This window comes from Amia ocellicauda, chromosome 19, assembly GCF_036373705.1.
Source record: "Amia ocellicauda isolate fAmiCal2 chromosome 19, fAmiCal2.hap1, whole genome shotgun sequence".
Lineage (NCBI taxonomy): Eukaryota > Metazoa > Chordata > Actinopteri > Amiiformes > Amiidae > Amia > Amia ocellicauda.
This window is the reverse complement of record NC_089868.1, coordinates 16,075,826-16,099,042: the sequence shown is the minus strand read 5'-3', so window position 1 is coordinate 16,099,042 and position 23,217 is coordinate 16,075,826. Positions and strand designations below refer to the sequence as shown.

Below are 23,217 nucleotides of genomic sequence, written 5' to 3'. Positions count from 1 at the left end.
CTTGAATTTTGAGAAAGAATAAAAATGCCAAAGCAGGCTGCTGAGGAAATGTCTTGAGACATCTCAGACACAAGGCACAAGAGGAAAATGCGCTCAGAGAGCTTGGACTATGCCTCTGATGCACACAGTCCATCCATAGTACTGTAAATGATTGTAATTGATGCCATTGCAATTGTATATTCCTCCACCTGAACAATAAAAACATTTTCAAAGTACCTCCTTAAGTTGTTTTTGGACAGCACTGAAAAGTTTGAGAGTGCCACTCAAGCGGTGCGGCTGACCTGGACAGGATGAGTCAGCACAACTTCTTGCTACGCTACATTGGTTCCCTCTGAAATTCGCAAAGCATTGTAAAGATGCAGTGCCTCATTCAGTTTATTTATTTTTTAATAGATTATAATACATATTCAAAAGGTTTTATAATAACACCAGTCACAATGCACATCAAGTCAGCGCAGGCTAATAAAAAGCTGTCAGCAGTACAGAATGGAAAGAAACAGAAACATCACACTCAATTGCCTCCGATTCTGCAATTCAGTTGGAGGTGTCGAAGGGGCTAAGGAGGAGAATACTGTATCAGGATAATATCTAGAATGCTTTGAACTCTAGTGTGGTTCTAAACTATAAAACATGTATTGTGTTCATTTGTAAGATATGACCTCTAGGATTACCTGCATCACTACAAAAAAAAAAAAAAAAAAAAAAACATTAAAAAAAATACAAGAAACAGGGAAGAACAACTTTCTGGTTTAACACCACCACCAAGAACCAATTAAATCAATTTAATTGGCAAATTATCTGATCCAAAACGTCACACTTTTAATCTCCCCCATTCCCTAAGATGATTTATTTCCACCCGGCACTGTGGTATATGCAGGTTGCTCAGACTCTATGAAAGGATGGCGTTCAGCAGTTGTGCTGGGGAGAATACTGAAGTGTGGGAATGTGTCCAAGAGTAGCTCAAGTTTACTCTACCTGCATAAATCCCACAGTGTCTCTGACAGCCCACACAAATGGCAGGGCAGCAGCTTGGAGCCATAGGAGTCTGGATCAACACACACACACGGACAGCACAAATCAGCATGGGCTTGAACTGTTTTGCTGGCTCTGGCTCTGCTGGCGACCACGAAGACACTTACGTGGCATGGAATTAATGGGTTCTCTTTATTCCTCCTTCGTTTTGATTTAATTAAAGGTTTACCTGTAGTAGACAGTTTTTCAGTTTTTTTTTTATCAAATACATTATATTTAGTTTTATGTTACTGCAGCAGGATGTCTTCCAGTAGGTGGAAAACAAGAGCAACAACAATCCATAAGTATTACATCCATAATTTTTATTTTTAATTCTGCTCATTCATCTTTTAAATATGTATGTTCACACCCCAAGTTCTCGGGTAAGGCTTTTTCCTACTACAGTATATTTATAAACTATTTCAGCAGAATTCAGGACTACACTGAGTCTTCATTATCTACTTTCATTTGTAATTGTTATAGAGCATCATCTGCTGAATTTAGACATGTTCCCTCCAGCAGACAATAAGTATAGATGAAGTCAATCTAGGTCAGACACTGGCAATCTTAAAATCGCTGAGCAGTAGAAAATACATTTTCCTCAAGATAGAACACAGTTCTATCCCCCTAGGTAAAGCAGAGCTGGAAACCACATCAAGTTCAGAAGCACTTTCTTCAATTTCATCCACATGTCTCTATACTAAAGAAGTTACTAATATCTATAGTTGCCTATACAGAAATGATGAGGCTATTGTGCCTGAAGTGGAAGATTTAAATTTGCAGTTTTAACTGAATTCACTGAATTAGAGAGAAAATAAATAAATGTAATACCTTATGATCACCAATACTCAGGGGTTGTTCAACATCACACTTAATAACCTTTCCAAAGTTACTTTTGTTTAATAAATGTACATTAAAACCAATTACATTTCAAAAGGTATTCACCAGTCATATATGGCAATTACAGCAAATCCATTTCAAATGTAAATCTATGGTTACACATAGCATGCACAAAAAATATACATTTATTACAGAGTATAGTACAAAAATACACATGTATGCCTCTGGTTTCTGTTCTGTACTCAGCTTCCTTACCTTTTACATTAGTTCCATTCTTTAAATGACTAGGAACTAAAACAGTCAACAGCAACACGGGAGAACCTGACAGAACAGATTACCGTATCTTAAACAGACAGGCCAGGAGTGCTGCGTCTGCCTGTGTTTGAAGCTTGATAAGTGTTTGCCAACAAACACAGATAAACAGTAATTTTCTTTTTGCTATTATGTGAATAACTGGCAATTTTACGTTGTGTCAATTCATTTTTAGGGGGAAAAAGACCATCTCTCCAGATTTCACGTGAGAATAAATGAATGCTTGTATTTTTCTGTTTAGAAATCAATACAGTTGGGTAAAAAGCAAAGTGGGTGAACGTTATTTTTGACCAGCTTGTGGCGAATATAAACCAAGCTGAAGGGCATTATACAATCCTGAGTGTGAAGGGCTCTTTAAGAACATTAGCATATGCATGTGAGGTTGAGCTCATAAAACCCACGGTGTGTAGCAGAACAAGAGGGGAGCTGACTTCCTGTACCGGGTGATTGGGTCATTGTGTATTAGGCTGTTGCGGGGACGAGACATCATACTGTTCCTGTTTACTATACGTGCTTTAAGCTTAAGGTGGAAAGAAACCTTGCTGTACTGCTCCACGCTTAAGGCGGAAAGAGTCCTTGCTGTACTGTTCCTGGTTATTAAACGTGCTCCGCGCTTAAGGCGGAAAGAGACATGGCTGTACTGTACCTGCTTACTGAAAGTGCTCCACGCCAGGCAGAAATATTCAACCCAGCTGGACTGCTCCTGTTTACTGCCACTGCTGCTTTACTGCTCTTCTGATGAAAGGTTTAACTTTGTACTTTTATGGTATGCGGTATGGTTAGAGATCATGTGAATACTTGGTTTGAGTTTCAGAATTGCTTTTTAATCTGCTTTTTATCAGACAATTTTAAAGATGAGATGGCAGAAAGAGTGTGAAGCAGACTCCAAAGTGAGGATGAGAAAGTTCATGAATTTGCCTATAGCTACCACGCTGTGTGTCATAAAAGGAAATCCACTATTTCCCCATCTGAAACTCTGCAACTAATGTTAAACAATATAAATCCATATTTGACTTGTCAATTACGTGGGTGTGTCACCTCTGTGGATGAACTTGTAAAACTGGGCAGTCCAATTGAGAGAGATTTTAAGTGGCAGCAGTCACATGATGGCAAGAGAAATCTACCATTTAAGGTCTGAACGTGGGAAAGGTCCTCCTAAAACGTTTCACTCTATTTCTAGTAAATCAGGATATTCATCTAGTGTTTTGTGTTGGAAGTGTAATGGAAGTCACAGTCCCAATGACTGTCCTGTGCCATTGGATGGTTTGAGAATTACTTATAAGTACCAATTCAGTATACCGAGGCAAGGGATCTACTACTCAGGAGTTTTCTGGCAAGAGCTCTGAGAAGCGGTCCACTTTTCAATTGCAGCAGTTGGTGATGCCTGTTGGTGTTCGGCAATGGCAAGGGAAAGCATTATTGGATACTGGGTCCACTTACACTTTGATGCATGAAGCCTTATGGGAATACCCATATTAGATATTAGAATACCATCTGCATGGGAAGGTAGTGCCTTTCCCTACTGTCATTTTATCTAAAGACAACTTGGGTTTTGTGTTGGTATTGGGACTAGACTTCATAACTGCAACTGAACTGTTGATTAATCTTAAAGACAAGAGTTACATCTTTAAAATCCAGAAGCATCCATTTCTGTTAAAGTCCATCTGAATGCTTGGTCTAGTGGACCTGGTGGTCTGTCTCAATCCAACTTTTTGTATACTAGTGTTCCTCCAGTTCATTTTGTGACAGCATTGTGACTGAAAGGGAAAGATTGATAGAAGAAGCAGTGTCGCTTCAGAAACATGAATTAAGAGGTATACTGGATTAATATCCTGACGTTTGTACACCAGTAACCGGTAGAACCTCTATTATGACACATCATATTGAGACTGGGATAGGTTAACTTCAACAAAGCAACAGGTTGTTAAGGACTGCTTGTAGATGGAGTTATTTCTCCTTGTCTGTCACCTTGGAGTTCCCCTGTGGTTTTGATCTTGAAGAAAGATGGTATGTACAGGTTCAGTATAGACTATTGAAAACTTAATGCACAGATTGCTAGTGATTCATATCCGTTGCCTAAGGTGTCTGAAATTTTGGAGTCTCTATCTGGATCCACTTTTTTTACTACTCTGGATCTAAGAAGTAGACTGCCTTTATGACACCTGAAGGACTCTATCATTTTAATGTTATGCCATTTGGTTTAAAAAATGCTCCGGCAACCTTCCAAAGAGTAATGGAATTAACATTAGGAGAACTGCAAAGAAAACAACTGTCTTGTGTGTTTGGATGATAGCCATCTATTCCTTCTCTTTTGAACAACATTTGGAGGACATAAGAGCTGTCTTTGAAAAGCTGAGAGTTGTGGGTCTGACTTTGAAGTTGGAAAAGTGCCAGTTCTGTTGCACATGGATTACTTTTTTGGGGGATGTAGTTACCAAGGATGGTATTCAGCCAGATGCTAGTAAAAACATAGCCATATAACAATATCCTCCCCCTACTAATTTGAAGGAGCTTCAATGCTTCTTGGGGTTGGCCAGTTGGTATCACAGATTTGTACCCAACTTTTCTTCTATTGATGAGCCTCTAAATAATTTGAAAAAAGGGCGGCACCTGGAACTGCTCAACTGAATGTCAACGTGCTTTTGGGAGTTTAAAATAGTCTGGTGTATTCTCCAGTTCTGGGACATCCAAACTTGTACTATCCCTTTGTCATATATACTAATGCCAGTGGTTATGGCTTAGGAGCGGTTTTGGTTCAAAAGTTACCTGGTGGTATGGAGGAAGTGTTGGCTTATGCCAGTCGCTCTCTAACTGCTCCTGAACAAAACTATGCTACTACAGAGTGTGAGTGCTTGGCAGTGGTTTGGGCATTGGAGAGATGGAGACACTATTTGGAAGGTAGGCAGTTACTGAAACGCTATGTGACTGTGTAGGATAAGGTGTATCGGCAGACCAAATTGGCTGATGGTGGAGTGCATTACCAAATTTACATACCTAGATCTCTATGAGTTGGAGATATTAAGAGCATTCCATGATAATCCACTGAGTGGCCATTTGGGTCGATATAAAACCCTCAAAAGAATCACCGCAATTGCCTATTGTCCTAAAATCTGGATGGGTGTAAACCGGTATGTACGCCATTGCCAAACTTGTCAGGCTATTAAGCCTGTAAATTGTAAGCCAGCAGGAAAACTACAACAGATTGAAGCCACTTCTCCTTGGGAGATGATTGGTATTGATTTGATGGGTCCCTTGCCCTGGAGCTCAAGAAACAATACCCAGTTGTTATAGTAGATTACTATACTAAATGGGTGGAGCTGTTCCCTATTCGGTTGCTGATGTGCTAATTGAGGATATATTTTCTAGATGGAGCACGCCACGATTTCTGGTCTCTGATCGAGGACCGCAGTTTGTGTCCCATGTCTTGAAACAAACCTATGAGCAATAGAAAGTGGTACAGAAACTGACAACTGCTTATCACCACAGCAGACTAACTTTATGGAGAGATTCAATCGCACCCTTAAACCTATGATTGCTTCTCATGTTGGACCTCAACACAAGAAATGGGATATGTTTTTAAATGAGTTTTGTTTTGCTATCAATACCGGTACGCAGGAATCAACTGGTTACACCCCAGCAGAATTAAACTTGGGTAGACAAATTACAGGACCATTGGAAATGCTTTAAATGGACATTCTGTGAATCCCGGGGACCCTGCCTACCCTACCATATACTGACTTTCTCAAGTGAAAGATCAGATGCAGGTAAATCTAAGGAAGGCTAAGGCCCGACAGAAACACAATTATGATAAGCACAGGCGTGATGTCCAGTTTGCCTTACAGGATCGAGCATGAGTGCACAGCCATCCTCTTTTAGAGCCTTGCATGATTTTTCAGCCAAGCTGTCACCTTGCTGGAAAGTGCCATATCGTGTTGCACGACAGCTAGTTCCTGTGAATTATCAAGTTGTACTTGAGGAGAGTGGTTTGGATATTAAAAAGCTGTCCACGTTACTAATTTGAAACCTTTTTACCCTACTGCCTTTGAACTGGAGGAAATGCAAAAGCGACATTTATGAAATGTGTTCAAAAACGATGATTTGGATGAGACCTTTTATGGGTTTTCTGAGTTACACTGTAACCACTGACCTATTGTCAGTGTCAGTAAAGGGGGGGAATGTGGCAAATATAAACCAAGCTGAAGGGCATTATACAATCCTGAGTGTGAAGGGCTCTAGAAGAACATTAGCATATGCATGTGAGGTTGAGCTCATAAAACTCACGGTGTGTAGCAGAACAAGAGGGGAGCTGACTTCCTGTTCCGGGTGATTGGGTCATTGTGTATTGGGCTGTTGCGGGGACGAGACATCACTGTACTGTTCCTGCTTACTGAAAGTGCTCCATGGCGGAAATGCTCAACCCGGCTGGACTGCTCCGGTTTACTGCTGCTGCTTTACTGCTCTTCTGAAGAAAGGTTTGACTTTGTACTTTTATGGTACGCGGTATGGTTTGAATCCCGCCTCAGGACTCATATGATGAATCTGAATTCATACTGGGAATCAGACATCTTTTCTAAATGTGATTTGTTTTGTTTTCTCACTTTTTTATTTCAAATGTGTAACCGTATTTGGTTTCTGTTTTCCTTGTGAATGCCATATTGAAAATGAATACACATGCAAAGTAAAGTAAAGTCTGACTACAATATGGTGGTACAGGTTACAATTTATTTTGTGTGTCCTTGTGGTGGATTATATGTCATTGATTTGTGATTTATATGGTAGGCGTACCCTACCTGGGGCCCGAACAACATCCTTATTGTTTCCATTTATAAATACACCGCCACAAGCTGAAATGTGGCAGTGTTATCTCATGTCTGGTTCCTTTGTGCCACACACAATCATGAAAATGTCACTTAAAAGCTTTCTGAGTGTTTGAAATTATAGAGGAGCATTTTTACACCAAATAAATATCACAATGCTACATTCAAGAAGACCTCAAATGCCTGGTTCATATCAGATATGTCAACTTACTTTTGTATCAGGATTTTATGTACTAAATACCAAGCTGCTTTTAATTTTGCCATGGCTGGTCTGGGAAATGCATTGATAGTGTAGTCAAGAGAGAAGTTTGGACAAACTGCATAAGCTCATTAAAAAACAAACAAACTCTCAACAGAAAGAAAACTGCAGTTATTAGCCCAATACCCTGTAGGTTAAGTGCAAGTTACTTCACAAACAGTGCCATGGTAGTAGGTTTTGAAGTCCAATGTCTCCAGTGCAAGTTATTCCTTGGAGCTCCAAGTTGTTTGTGAGAAGAACAATACACATGCTGCTTGGTAAGTAAAGGGTGGTAGAGCTTCTCTAATGCTGTTAATTTGGTATTCAAATTGGCCTTGTTTTTAATTGGAAACTGAACGAAACATCCCAGGACAATGCCTGTGCTGTGAGTGACAGGATCCCTTCCCGTCTCCACTTCTAGAGGGAGACACAATTACTCTTCGCTCCAGAAAATTCCCATTTTACACTTGCCTTACTGTTTGACGTTCACCTCTGACAGAGCTGACACATTCAGAATACAGAGGCTTCCCTCAATGACACCAAGTTGTGAGTTTCCTTCAAAATTTCAAAAAACTTTCCAGTGGGTTCATTAGACTCGACCGATCCGGAGAGGAACGCGAGAGGTAATTCTCCAGGGAGGCAAAGCAATGATTTGTGTCCCGACATGACATTTAAAGGTAAACCGTTCAAAACCTTGTGATCAGTATTGTCAGTGTCTTATACATAACCATTTTGGGCATTTCTCTCTTTGATCAGCAGTATGACCCAGTATTCAGAAAAGTTGTAAAAGTGACCCTCCTGTATAGAGAAAAAATATATATTATATAAATTAATGTAAAAAAACAACGGCCGATACAATAAGGCCTTCTATTATTACACTAAAAGGGACACCTTCTTTCTTATTGGAAGTCAAGTTTAAGTTTAATACATTTATTTTAGAATACAGTAAAACCAAGAGATTTCCCCCAAAAAAATAATATACTGTACCTTTTTCCAAGGAGGGTAAGAGATACTTTAATAATTCAAAGTCAATGATTAAACTTTAAAATGCTGATCCTAAATTTGTCTCATTTAAACATTAAAGAGTTTAGCTTCAGGAATTATTTTAAAAGGTTAATACCTTTCCTTACAGTTGTTAAAGCTTGTAAATCAACTGAAAACTGAAAAGTTATATCCTTCTTCACTTCAAACGAATGCGACTCAGTTTGTAGGGAGCTACGGAGAACAGTTTGCATTTTGTTGGAAAGCGAGGGCAATGCATCATTTAAGATGGTAAAAGGAATAATGTTTAAAATTGAATTTCAAATGATGTCCCCGAGAAATGAAGTGAATGGTGCATACAGCTGATTACATAACAAAACTTCCTGACTATTGACTTCATGCACACTGCAGTGCAGTTCACAGCCAAGAAGTCATGTGTTCTTCCTGGAGTGGCAGAAATGTATTTATTTATTTCAAAGTCTTCTAATCAGGTTTTGGCAAATGGCCACAACAACCACCACATCTGTTATTTGCTGACTAAACTTAACATGAAAAATGCTTTTCACTCACATTTGCACTAGAAGGATTTTCTGTCTAGAGATGCAAAGAACTTAACAGTAAATGAATATGCTAATTAACAGCAGAGCTTTTATTGACTCTAACCAGGTCTTATTAGCATGAAATATTGTCAAAGGATCCAACACAGATTACAAATTTAACAGTTTAAGTTATCTTTCAGAAAACTAAGCACATTCACAGACCTTTATTATCCCTCAGGGAATAAAATGTTGACAATATGTTTTTTCTTCAGCTGATTGCTCATTGCAGCTTTTTAGAACGGTTGGATTGCAGAGCATTTTTCCAAAACTTCAGATTTGTATTAAATAAAATAAAAATACAAGACCTGAAGTGGGTATTGCAAAGATAGTTACTTTTAGATTATATTTCTTCTCCAACTAAAACAAGCACATTTGTACCTTAAAAATAAACCTGAATTTCCATTTTGACATTGGAAATAAATATCATAGGAGGCTACTTCCTGTTCATGTGCTACCACGGCACTGGAAGGATCCCAAACGATGGCACTACGGCTCATACACAGACATCAGAATATGTCACGAATTTGAAAAAACACTGAATACAAAGTAGCTCTCTATTAAGGTGGAGGGGCAATTCGAACAAACAATTACGTCACAAGTGGTGATGACTCATTTGAAAAACCTTTCCTATGTTAATGTTCAGATTAAATGCATGCTCTCTATTAATACACAGCAGGGGTGCCATGTGCCCATTTCACCTCAGCTGGCTGTCAGGCAAAAGGAACACCTTGTTTCTCTGGGTTTAAAAAAAAAACTGACAGATTAAAACCTTAAGAACCTCTAATAGTTTTCCTGCAGCAACATTATTAATATTAGAGGAGACCATTGATGAGTTTACAAATTAAACAGAATTTATGCAAATATGAAGGTATTCTTTTTCTTACTTATGGAAAAGAAAGTTTGCATTATAAAAGGCCAGCTTGCTGTCCTGGAATTACAATAAACCTTTGCTCTTCTGAAAACATCCCACAGTGATCGGGGCACTCAGCTCAGATGGCAGATTGTGATGGAATTTTCTCCCATTTCCAATCTCAGAGATCCCACCAGTCTGGGATGATATTCAATTCAGATAGGATCTCTCTCCAGCTGAAAAACTGAGCTCTGAGAAATATTATGCATTCTGCGGGTCAATTAAAATGCTTGGCCCAAGCATTATAGATTGCCCTCATATCACAGCAGCATGTCACATTAGCAATTTCCAATAGCGTATCATCTAGATACATTGTTATAGATGCAAAATAATAATAGAGAAGAAATTACAAGCATCACATAGTAGCAGGCATCGGTCTACCTTTGCAAGAGCACAAATGCACTTAGAAAGGCAATCTCTGTGTAGCATAGACTAGTCATCCCACCACACTCCTTTTCCATATCTGAAAATCCCACATGTTCCTAATCCAACGAGGAGTTCCACTAGATTAATGCAAATGGGAACATAAATTAAACAGTAATGATTTCAAATGATGTTTTGGTAGCAGCAGGGCCAGATAACAAAGAAGACCTTTGATGCTGAGAAAGCTGTTACTGCAAATGGAAACCGATTAACATTCCACACCCACAGCCGGGTGACATGGCAGAGAAGTTAACATTCATAAAGTGAAGTCCAAGCAGGCGAGGCAGGCTGTACCGTTAGCTTTTTGATTTTTACTGCGCTGGCCATTCAGAGAAAAAGTCACCTTGATGAAGGCTGTCAATTCAAACCAAGCAAGATGACCAAAAACTTGTACTAAAGATTTTTCTTAGCATACATAAAAAATAAACCCACTACTGAATCATTAGAAGTTCAAGGCATTTTATATACTGGGCAGAACTTAAAATACCTAACACATAGTTCTTTCTCCTTCATCATATGATGTACATCAGTAGTTTATACGCACTCTACTCTGCTAAATTATGCTGCCCCAGGACACTTATAATTGAGTCGCTTCCCTGAATGGTTTGATGATCCTACCTAAGTAAGACCCACATAAAACATTTAGGAGTGCAAAAAATAATCGAGTAGTTGACTCCAACGTGAACAGATAGGTAGATGGCTTTCAAAATTGCCATTTAGTGTTATGCTGATAAGTAAATGGTCTCTGGAATTTGTAATACAACCCATTTATTTTATAATTGGTTACTGATGGCTTGATTATTTTAATTAAAACAAAATAAGGAGTAAACTGGCATGGCAGTGGAAACTGTGTGTGTGATGTATTGGCAAGTTTTGGTTGCAATCCTAGCCAATTGCAGATTATTTATGGCAAAGAGCCATCGGATGTCAGGGCGCATCTGATAAGAGCATCATCGGCATTGAAACCACAGGGATTCTGCACAGATCACATATGTAGCTCCCAGTTAGACACCAACATTGCCAGTGCACTTCATCAGGTATTCAGCACTGTTGCCTTTTTATCATGGCTTTCGATTCACAGTCCTGGATGTTTTTGCCAAAGTACAGTACCAGTGCCTTCTCCTGTCTCTCCGTTGCCTTATTGTCTCCTGCACCTTTGGTTTTCCCTTCACTTTTTATTTAATATGGTATTCACTGATATAGGATGCATCTTGAACCTGAATTGCAGCTTCTCTTCTCCCTATGTGAAGATCATTTGAACAGCCCATTTTTGGTTGTGTATCACATTCTGAGTTTATGCTGCATATAACAAAGAAAATCAAAGGGAAATCAAGACATAAGAAGCAACATGCCCCCATCCTGACCATTACATTTGATAGGGTAACATTTCATTACTGCATTGTAAACACTGACCAAATACGATGTTAGACAGCTAGCTTTTCTAAAAGCCATTACATTGGTGGGTCTACTGAGGAAGTAAGTTCCCATGTGGGCATCAGTTCTGTGGTAGTGCACAGAGATTTTGCTTCTGAAACAAAACACAAAAAATGAAACAGATTTTTTTTTTTTTTTTAATACAAAAAGATTACAATACTTGAATGGCTTGCCAGATCACTTTATCAAAACCCAATTGACATGTGGCTGATGCTGAAAGTAAGGCTTTAGGCTGCACTGAGTGAAGAACAAGGATGAATTATTGAAGAGCATGTATGAAGAAGTTTGAGAGAATATGCCTGGCCCATTACATCAGATATAGATTAGGGCAATGCCATGCAGACGCAATGCAGTTTGTACAAGATTTAAACTCTATTCTATCACACTCAGTCTTTCCTCCTCTGTAAAAACACAGTGTTTCCCTCAGGCACTGGCTCTTCTATTTCCACCACCTGTCTTCCCAGATATGATCCTGCCATCCTTGTGTATGGCACTAGTTCTTTCCAACTGAACCACCACTGGTCTGACTGATTCAGAAACCCACTCCCACAAACGCTTTAAAAACTGGGCCTTGGTTCTCCCATTTGGATGATCTATTTCAGACTCTTCACTAGCTACCCATCTCCAGTTGCATCCCATTTTAGATTCTCATCTTTCTCCAGCCCCACAGACACCAGAAAGAGCTGTATATTCAAATAGAAGGTCTACAGCATAAAACAACTAATCAAAACAACTAAAGGAAAAATAAATCAAGTGAGACACATTTATAGTCACTATGAGCTGAGAAAATTATACTTTTCTATAGATTTAATGGACTTTCAAGATATACATTTTTTACATCCATATTATCAACAGTTTTTTGTCTTCTAATGGAAATGTTCTTCTGCCATGATATATATATATATATATATATATATATATATATATATATAGTGAGATTTGTATCTTAGGACAAACACCACTGCTATAATACATTTGTCAATGAGATCACAGAAAATTAATGTCTCAAGAAGAAGCACTGGGAGACAGATTAGGCTTCTTTTTATTGGAGTTACAAATAATATTGATTTAAATGGCTTGAGACTCTTCTGCGGTTATAATATATGATTGTGGAGATCTCTTTAAGAACTTCAAGTAAATGAAAATCTGCTAACTGTAGCATGAGAGGAATACATTTATATTAGAGGCTTCATCATAAGCATTATATAATGCTAGCGCATAGGTCTCTGTGGATTTATTTTGGCAAATATATGTATATTTATGTATGTGGAGAACTTCTCTCTCTTAAAAAAAATCCTATCACAGTAAAGTTGTATTTCTAAATAATGTATACATAGATATAATGTGATATGAGTTGCTGAGTAAAAATACAATCTACTCAAATACCAGCAAAGTTTCTAAATAAATACTTAAATTAGCCCTCATGCCCTAAACCATCAATTATAATGTAGGACTCTCTTTTAACTAACTAATTCATTAGTAACTTTAAAGGCTACTACAGATGATCAATCAGAAATTTAAAAACCTAGAACAAAGTCCAGGAGCACCAGTAGTACATAAAGCCCAAAGTGAATATTATCCACCAGCAAAACACATCAATTAAACAAGAGTATTAGCCTGTATCACAATAGATGGTGTTTTGGTGTTATTATGAACAGCCCATTTATAGTGCATAAGCCACTTATTCACAATAAAATACTGTTTCTGCAGAAACATTTCAAACATACATGCAGAGACAAACTGCCTCCACCAAAACCAGGACACCGAAAAGTAAAGTATACTTGTTCAATGTTCAATAATATAATGTAAAGACTAATACTACTGTCAACAGAATAAAGTTTAATTCCTGAATGTTTTTTTTTTATTAAACTTTTTGTTACATTGCATGTTTTCTCCAGAATGGAGAATGAACACAATGTTATTCGAATAACCCAATTCTTGATGCACCAACCAAATCCTCACATGTCCATCTTCAAACAGCGATTTGACTGTAAACACTTTGCACCGACACATTACATAGAGCAGATACTATTAGTAAAAGGAGCATGTCTTTCAGAGTAATGCATTCTGAAACACGGCTGTCTGTCAAAACACGTCCTGCAATATCAAAAGCATTTTGATTGAAGCCTGCTCCTGAATTAATTCAAAATAAATGGTACAACCACTTGAACTACCCACTGCAATTGTGAATGATAATAATAGCAGTAGTAGTAGCTACATGTACAAACATCTTTTTTTTTTTTTTTTTTTTTTTTAAAGGAGCAATTTATAGCATTTTAATAGCAATTGGCATACTGGCACATGGGCATCTTTCCCACAACACAGACAGACAGGCTTTCACATTGCCATCTCTCTCCTGCTTCATCCTATTTCCCTGGGGTTGGGTGCTTCCCCTAATATCAGTTGTTTTATGAATATGACCTTGAAGAAAGAAAGGGGTGGGGGAAAGAAGCTCACAGTGGATTTGAAATTCAAACCGGCAAAGTTAGCTGCTCTGGCTGCGATCAATGCATACCCTTGATAACTTACATGACATGCACCACACGCATGAAAATTGCCAGTCACTGGGGCTACACTTTCACCACACAGGGATCAATTTAAATGAGCTCTACGGCGGCGGCAGCAGGCACAGCAGAAAGTGGAAACAGTTACACAGCGCTCTTTACTGCTGGCTATCTTGTAACAACACAAAGACGACACCTGGCAATTTGGATTCATTGTTTCATTTCCCCCTAAAACATCCAATAGGCCCATTTGCATTTCCCAGCGAATCCCCGATCCCCCCCTTTCTCCTCCTCCTCCTCCTCCTTCGCTCAATCAATTCATTAAACTGACGCAGAAGCACCTGTGGCTGTGGAAACTGCACATCTGTATGAGATTCCTGCACTGTACCACGACCTGCCCATCTATTGTCCGCGTTACACGTGTATTGTACCGGAGTAAACACACAATACAGAGACAGGCATTGCTGGCGAGGCTTTACTCTCCACAGATCGGCACTTTCCATAAGTAACCACAGGTCCTTGGCTGTGTCAAAGTAGCCCTATGCTACAGCCACGATCAAAAGCTTTCCTGATAGGCTACTGTAGATGATGCTTTCAGCCCAGATTCGTGTACTTGGAAATATGCACTTGCTATCCTTAGCAACACAAAGTTGCATCCCCTACCAATCTTCACAGCGCAGACCCAAGATAGACTTAACTAACGAGTGGGTATTAAAATAGGTTTATATATATATATATATATATAGCTACGGAATCCATGCAGTAAACTGTTAAGCCATAGCAAACACAATAAATGCACGAGGGATATTTCTTTTTTAATGAATGCACGCTTTTCTAAATATATACACAAATGCAGCCAAGTTTATTTTTAACATCCTCCCGCCACGCACAGACTCAGACCTGCGTTTACAAACCTCACCAGTTTGCATTGCAATTATTTCAAGACACAAAACCAGACAAAGCCCTCCACCCCACACAGCCGTGCAGCAACCCTTCTGGAGTTTGGCAAAGGCACCGATTAGTACCGAGGCTACCCACAGGGCCAACTAGGCAGCGCAATGGTAGGACAGTTAGAAAAAGCCCCATTGGCATTTACTTGAACAAGAACTTGCCTTTTAGCCAGGTTCACCCCCCCCCAGCAAGCGTTAAACGCAACGGAGACACTCACCATAAAATGAGGAGGGGATTTCAGTTTTCCTTGCCATGGCACCGAGGGCTGGAGAGATCTGGCGTGGCTCTTTGTTGTTGTGATGGCATGTGAGGCTGGCAGCGTGAATAGAGCCGTGTTGTCCCAATCCTGCTATATAATGACCCCTCTCTTTCTGCTGTGGGAGCCACTCAGGCGGACGTCAGCGGTGTTTACAGCGGTGCAAAGCGTCATCTAGTGTAACGTGTGGGAGCTGAGACCCCAACTACACCGAAACAGTCTTCTTAAAGGAGCAGAGGGCGGATTTGCACATCCGTTTGTGTGTATTGACTTTTCGTTTTGGCACCCTTTTTGGCATGCATATTTCCAAATAAAGACATCATATTCTAATCACAGGGCACACCATTTTTGATGTGCATATTGGCATTGGTATAAATAAGTGACCACTGCATGTGCTGTAGTATTAATGCATGCGAAATTACAGAACACATTTGTTCTTTGTGTCACATGGTATCATCCATCAGACATTACATTTCAGGGCATTGTATAGTATGGGATCAGAGAGGAAAAAAACATTGTTATTTCTAAATTGTTAAAGTGAGAATTACTTCATTTATGTTGGGTAATGATGATTGCCTTTCAGACCACAAAAGTTGCAGCATCTAATCAAATATTACTTTTATGATTTCTATTTCTATTCCAATCAATATATTTTATTATATTAATGTAACACATTACATCTATTTATCTAATCTTTCGGTCTAGAACTGCCTCTCTAAAACAAGACAAGGCTTGGGGTTTGTCCTCGACTGATTGGGAAACACACATGAGACCGAAATGTGTCACACTCTCATGCTGGCCAATCAGTATTATAAGTATTTCATCTTTCAATGGCAGGTGAAACTTATATGAACCTGTGTATCTTTATAGTAAGATATTTGCTCAGGAAAGCCAGGGCTTTCTCTCTTTGTATATAAATAATCAGCATTTCACAGAAGCACAGTTACAGTAATAGAAAAGATGAGAAAGGCGTCTGTGTGCTACACTGTACAGACACCTCCTGCTATGCATAAAAAAGTGTTAATTAATCTCATCCTAATTTTATGCTCTTTCAGTAATTCACATTTAGTTTTCACACTATGTCATCTGAAAGGACAAATTCAACAGGAAACGAAACATCCTTCTGTAATACAAAATAGAAAAATATATTTAATTTAACACAACCAAAATGCCACAAGCAGAATATACATCACTGATTTTAGAATACAACTACCTACACTATTTTAATTTTAATAAATGTATTATTTTGTGATTTGTGAGTGTTATTTTGTTGCTTGATTATGCTTAATACAATCAAATATTATTCATAATCCAAATAAAATCTATTTAAAACATGAATAATATTAAATTTATGAAGGACAAATCCCAAATTCTACTCTTAACTTACACCTTTTTGATGCTAACAATAGTCAGAAACTGCCAACATCAGAACTTTCACTTATGCCCAATTTGTAACTGCATGGGTCTTTGTTTAAAAGCTCACAGAAATTGTAGGGCTGTATCTGGATTGTGTAATTGGTGCCAACAAAAGGCACAAACCAATGTGAATGATAATTTTATATTTCAAATGTAATAACAGTTGTTTACACATCTCCAGCTATTATATTTCAAAGATCAGGAGAACAGGGGTCTGACAATAAGACATTTTAGACTCCCTCCTAACTGTACACCATTTTACAGACCTTATTCCACAAAACTATATGTATTGATATTGTTACTGCTTCTGGAATTGGTTTAATCAACTCTGTCGCTGCTTTATTTCTATCAGAATCAAACTTTCCACTGACCACCTACAGGGACCACTGTATGGGCTGTGGAGATTTTCTAAAACCAGGGAGTTCATTTTGGGGGCACAGACGCTGTCAGATGGTTATATGAAATGGTCAATCGTAATATTTATGAAAATGTTTTGAACTGCAAATTTGATTTATGTTTTTGAGATGCATGGACACATCCGTAAAGCCATCACTGCTTACAGAGAATGTATTATACAAGGCTTCCTTCATCAATATGACGACCTCTAGTGGATAACATTTAAAACATTTAAAATGCTTAATTTTGCATTGAATTTAGCTCCACAACGCCCCTGCTATTTTGCAGAAAAATATGGATTTTCACCAAATTTGGGAATATGCCCATAAATATCAATTTTAAAGAACATTACAGCTTCATAAAAATATAAAAATATGAAGCCACACTCTTTGTGGGTTCCCCTTGATTTCTTTAAAAAATCATTAGGTTCACAAAGAAAATGGGCTTTTAAATCCATCATTTATAGTTTTGATTTTGATTTAGTTCTGCATTTGCCAAGTTGGTTTAAAAACCTATAATATATTCTAATGGTTGCTCTGGCACACTGCCAAAAACCCCAAGTATGAGGCAAAACTAATAAATTGAACAATTTCTGAGTACAAATCAATTGCACTGTCCCTGCAGATAAGTAATTACATGATGTAAGAGGTGCTGTATTAATGACCAGTTGTGTTGTGTGGAATGAATACAAGGAGAGGTGTCCATTTGACAGCTACAAAAACATGTTTTTCAGCCCTTCATATTTTTGGGGATCTAGAAAATATAGTTATACTGAAGATACATAACCTACTCCACAAGTAAAATACCTTGTATTATATATCCAGGTATTCCTATTATTATGACCACCTTTGCACATTCACATTTGAATCAGTAGACAGGAAAATACCGTGTTAATATATTGTGCACATGAAGATACAGCTCTAATTATATTTTTATACTGTATTTCTTGGTTTTGAAAAACATACTATGCAGCTTTCGCAAGGTGTCTTCCATAGCTGAATGTTTTCCAAACAAATGGTATCAATGTAACATGAATTAATGTAATCTGAATAAATAGAGAGGAAGGTGTGAAATGTGTTTATACATGGTGCTAGGAGGAGCACAAATTGGCCGTCAGTCCAACGCTACACCTTCCTGAGGCTGTTGGAGGATGAATCATCATGTGGGAGCATCTGACCTGCAGGACTCGCATGCATATAACCAGGATATAGGCACACCTTTGTTTGTGGGGGGGTGTTGCAGGAACCTGATAATGGACTTTTTGCTTATCAACGTGGAATGCTTGCTTGGATAGGTATAGAGGTTAAACGACCGAGCGAGATATATAGATATAGATATCTGTCTTTGCATGTAAATAGTCAGCAGTATGTGGGGGAGTGGGACGGGAGGGTTTTGAAGTGTTAGAATTTCAATATTCAGTTTTTGCAGCCCATCAGTACCTATAGGTTGTGGGTGTTGAAAGACTTTAGATTGGGTTATACATTAACTTGCTCACAACAAATTTCAATACTTATTTTTACTGGGACCAAGCATTTTAAATACACATACTATTTAACAAAAGTCACAGGAAAACCAGCATAATAAATGAGGGGTTTCAAGGCTTGAGATGTAAGAAGGTAAACAGGATGCAATATTTGCTTTTCTTTGAAAGTAGGAAAATCAATAAACGATATGTCAGGAGAACCCTCCATGTTAATTTGTAAAATCGGAGGGCCTCCAAGTGGCTTGATTGGGAAAAGACCTCGCTCAACACGATCTGAACACTGCTGGATCAAATCTGGAATTCGTCATCGCTGTGACCGTGAGTGATATTTCCCAAGCATGCCAATTTGAGGATATGAACAGTTAGCCAAGTTGAGTCACGATATTTTAAGTTTGGCCTGTTGTGTAAATGAAAAATAATAATTAGTGAGAATAAATTAAAAAAAACAAATACATTATACCAGAAGTATGTAGTAGATAAGGAAACTTAATGCACAATCTTTCCATCATACAAATTGGGGATCATCCAATCTTTACATTTGTGTAGCAGAGCAGGTGGAAGATGAAAAGTAGCACTCAATTTCAAAACTACAGAATATAGTTTTTTGTGCCCTGAAGGGAACACACAGTGTAGTAGGACTAATATGTTAAATGGTACATCACAGACCCATCACTTTGCTTCGTGTAACAGAGATCCTCAGATGAGAGCATGACATGAATTACATTATACTGAGGCCATTAGCAGCACCCCGACGAGAGGAAAATAGAGTAATGATGACTAAGTAGACTGATTAGCATATAGTTCTCATTTGGCTAACAATGAAGTTAGTAGGGAAGAAATATCCTAGTGAACACTAAACTAATTTCTGTGTCCTTTTCAGGGTATTGGCCCAGTCATATATATATATATATATATATATATATATATATATTTTTTTTTTTTTTTTTTTAATGTATCCTTTTTAGATTAAAAGGTAGGAAGTTCTGGAATAGGAAATAATATAAAAGGGGAAAGGGAATATTTTAATCATGCAGAGTTTGACTGATCCAACAAAATTAAAATACATAATTTTAACATTTCCCCTTTTCATTTCTACAGGCTGTTATCTCTAAAGATGTCTGACAAGCTCACTGCCCTGAGCACAAATCGTAACAAAACTGGAAACGGAGATGCCATGCACGTTTCTGCTTGACTTTAGAGCAGAACAGTGTTCCTGCTGAAGTCCGTCTTATTAAAAATGTTGTTTCCAGGATGCATAGTGCAATTGAACAGACATTAATAATACATTATGTCTAGGTCAGATGTTACAGCTGAATATGTCAGGATGCTTTCCTTGTTCTGGCAGGAAGAAATGCATGAGACATCATCCCTCCTGGCTACAGTCATCCTGCATATATCAATTGAAGTGCAAGGCATTTGCCACTCTAGGCCTCTGCCAACAATTGTTCCCGTGAAAAAGCTATATTGTGCAATTACAATTCACTTTAAGTGGTTCCTGAAAGCAAGCAAGTTTTAAATAATGATGATAGAATAGGAATTTCAAGGTCTTCCTTAATATATCATGTATATCTGGATCTGGATTCCATACACATTCAGAGTATTCATCTACTTCCTCACACTGTATATCCATATCCTTTGTCCTACACAGGTTATTGTTGTCAGACTACTCCAACCTCAGTCTCTCTGACCCCAGCAGGTTACGGTCAAGAGGAGTCAGATCGAACACAGAGTCCAGACAGTGTCAGCTAGATTTAATCTGGCCCTCAGTGAGCTGCAGCCGACGTAGTGACCTCATAATTGCATGGTTCTCTTTGAGCATTTCAGTGTCCCGTTTTTAGAGAGGAGATTCATCTTGCACACAAACTGTAACAGTCTGGCCATGAAGTGATGTTTACAGGACAATGTGTCATTTCACTTGGGCATCATAGCTACATCATTGCACTTATTAAAATTTAATGAATCACATAGGGACGAATGACAAGCCACAGAAACCCTGTTGGACACACCACACCAGACAACAGTGTTTTTCACATATCGTCCAGGTGGGAAAAACCATCCAGTACAGACCCAGGAGCATCGCAAATGGGGTGAAAAGGGGACATAATTGACCCAACCTGTGGCTTAACACAAACGTTAAAGAAAGGAGGGGATGTGGGAAACGATTGCTGACACAACTCCCCCCACTACACAAGATACTAGTTCTAGGCAAGCCGAGGCCCACATTTCCTTGCAATGCCCCCACCCACACACAATTATCAGAATTGCGTATTTCAACTGGATGAATTGTTTCCACAATTTTTTTTCTTTGCTCAGCCATTAGTTTTAACACTGGAGACTTTTTTTTTTTAATCTTTCATGAACTGAGATTCTTCGCTGCTTTCCTGGCAGGACATTGTGTCAAGGGCGTTTTGATGAATCCCACATAAAAAGCAGGCAGTATTCATTAGAAAAATGACATTAACGTGTGATAAGGGACTGCAGAGCTCTTAGGAGACATGCATCAGAATGTAAATCCCCCACTCTGGCCTGATCTGCCCCTTAGGAGTCATCCGCTGATAGACAAACAATTGTCCGGACACAGAACATGGGCGTCCTTGAAATGGAAATGATGTTACACCTTCCAGAGGTACAGGTGCTCTGTGCTTATCTCACAATTGCCAACATATTAAAAATGATATTGACGTAATCGTATCTGTACAAAATGTATTACAATGCACATTAGAGTGCTACATTACTCAATTTGTAAATCACTGTAGGATTTGTATTCATGTTCTTGGATAAATATTTACTTGACACAATAGAAGAGGCTTGGTGGATAGTGACCACTTTTTTATTATTTTCATTTTAAGATTCAAAGGCTAAGGTATATATTCAATATCAAATGAAGTCTCTGAAATTCCTGCATTGCTCAATGTGTAATATTTTCCAGAAGAGTTATTTTACATTCAACACTACAATTAAAGCTCATGCACTCGTGATGAGTGCGTAACACAGGCTGCTAGTACCAGTGACTGAAATGCTTAACAAATACAGCTGTATTTCCATCAGAAACACTTGCAGTGTGTGTATGATTTGGGTATTAAAATAAAGTGTTCCTCATATTTTTATATTTTTCTCAATTTAGATGTTCTAATTTGCCAGTATTTCTTCCCTAATTACTAGTCAATGTATTATAGATTTAAATACAGCTTAGGATAGACTATTTAGGTACAGAATATCGATGGGGGTGAAATAATATTTAAAAATCATGGACACAGTCCAAATATATAATAAAAATGAAGAACAACACTGACACCTGTTGTTCAAAGAATATAAATGTATTTAATATTTAAGCGGTACATATTTAGGCTAAATAGAGTGTAAAATTAGAACTCAAACAAAACATACATTTCCATGAATGAATGTATGTTTTCTTTCAAGTCGAGAATGCTACCCACAGATGGATTTCCTTATTCTTAATGTTACCATCTCTTTAGACTGTAATTTAAGTTTTGAAACGTTTTAGTAATACCGTTTGCAGTATTACTGTCACTGACTATGTACTCCATGGCTCCAGTTACACTTTTCAGTTTCATTACTGCTTTCACTTTGGCAAATTAATATTATTTGTATTATATAGAATTTACCTTCTTTCAAATCTGTATACATGTTTTGCTCTGATATAAAACCAATCTGCCCCCAGAGGACCCTGCCTTCCACGGCGGCATCAGGGTTTCTCCTGTCACTGAGCACTTCGCCCTTCGCCCTCACTTGTCTGCCCAGCGCTCCTGTGGAGGCTATGAGTTCTCTCCTCTTCAGCCTCCCTGACTTCTCCGGCCCCATCACCACCAAGATGCCAGTGTAGAGGCAGCTGCGCGCGTGACGCTGCATTGAGGCTCTAAAGACCCGGAGAGTGTTTGAAATTGTGCGTCTACAGGCCACAGTCCAGGTAGTCCCCCAAGGTGCCCATTTGATTGATATCTGTGCGGCTGGTCTCAGATGTCGCTTTGTATGAACCATCCCCTTCCTCATTCTTCCTCAGCCCTGCTACCAGCCATATTGAATGGGTCTGCAGGTCCCTTTCTATCTTCCCCTATTGCCTTCCGACTATGATCTTTCTGATCGAGCATCCTGTTGTTGCTCATGGGTTTATTAACATGGCCATGCAGGCACTGTTGCCCTGTCTACCCCACTCTGTATATAGTTTGTTTGTGTTAATTGGCTACTAAAAAGACTACAAGGTCTCAGGAGTTCTGACTTCCAGCACAGAGGGGGAGTCACTCCGCGCATTACATTTTATATAAACTGGGAACATGATGGAGCTTTTTGTGTGACATGTGGAGGGGCCTATAGGCAGCTTTGATGGACAGAAATGTGTTAGGAGGTTCCTTGGTAACAGGGATAACCAGTGTTGTGCAGGGACACTTAAACCTAGTAGTAGCAGTTCAGTAATCTTTGTAAAGTTAGAATGATTTTAAAATTAAAATTTTAAAATTGCCCTGTCACAATAAAATAAAAGTTAAATGTTAAACAATTACACTTTAAAAGTTGAGGAGTAGATAAATAACTAAGGTTTAGTGGGATTTGGCTTTGTATTGATCATGTAGTTAAAAATCTACACTGACATCACAACACAAGAATGAACTTTTATATCAGAAGCCATGGAT

The 23,217-nt window shown here is 38.4% G+C and overlaps 1 protein-coding gene across 1 annotated transcript in view; it reads right to left on the bottom strand.

The window, feature by feature from the left end:
* Positions 1-15,443, bottom strand: part of slc44a5b (solute carrier family 44 member 5b) — a 90,272-nt gene extending 74,829 nt beyond the window's left edge. Inside the window, exon 1 of the mRNA XM_066691685.1 lies at positions 15,238-15,443. Within this exon, the coding sequence (XP_066547782.1) occupies positions 15,238-15,274 (37 nt within the window). The 5' untranslated portion in view covers positions 15,275-15,443. The remainder of the gene's footprint in view (positions 1-15,237) is intronic.
* Positions 15,444-23,217: the final 7,774 nt, after the last annotated feature.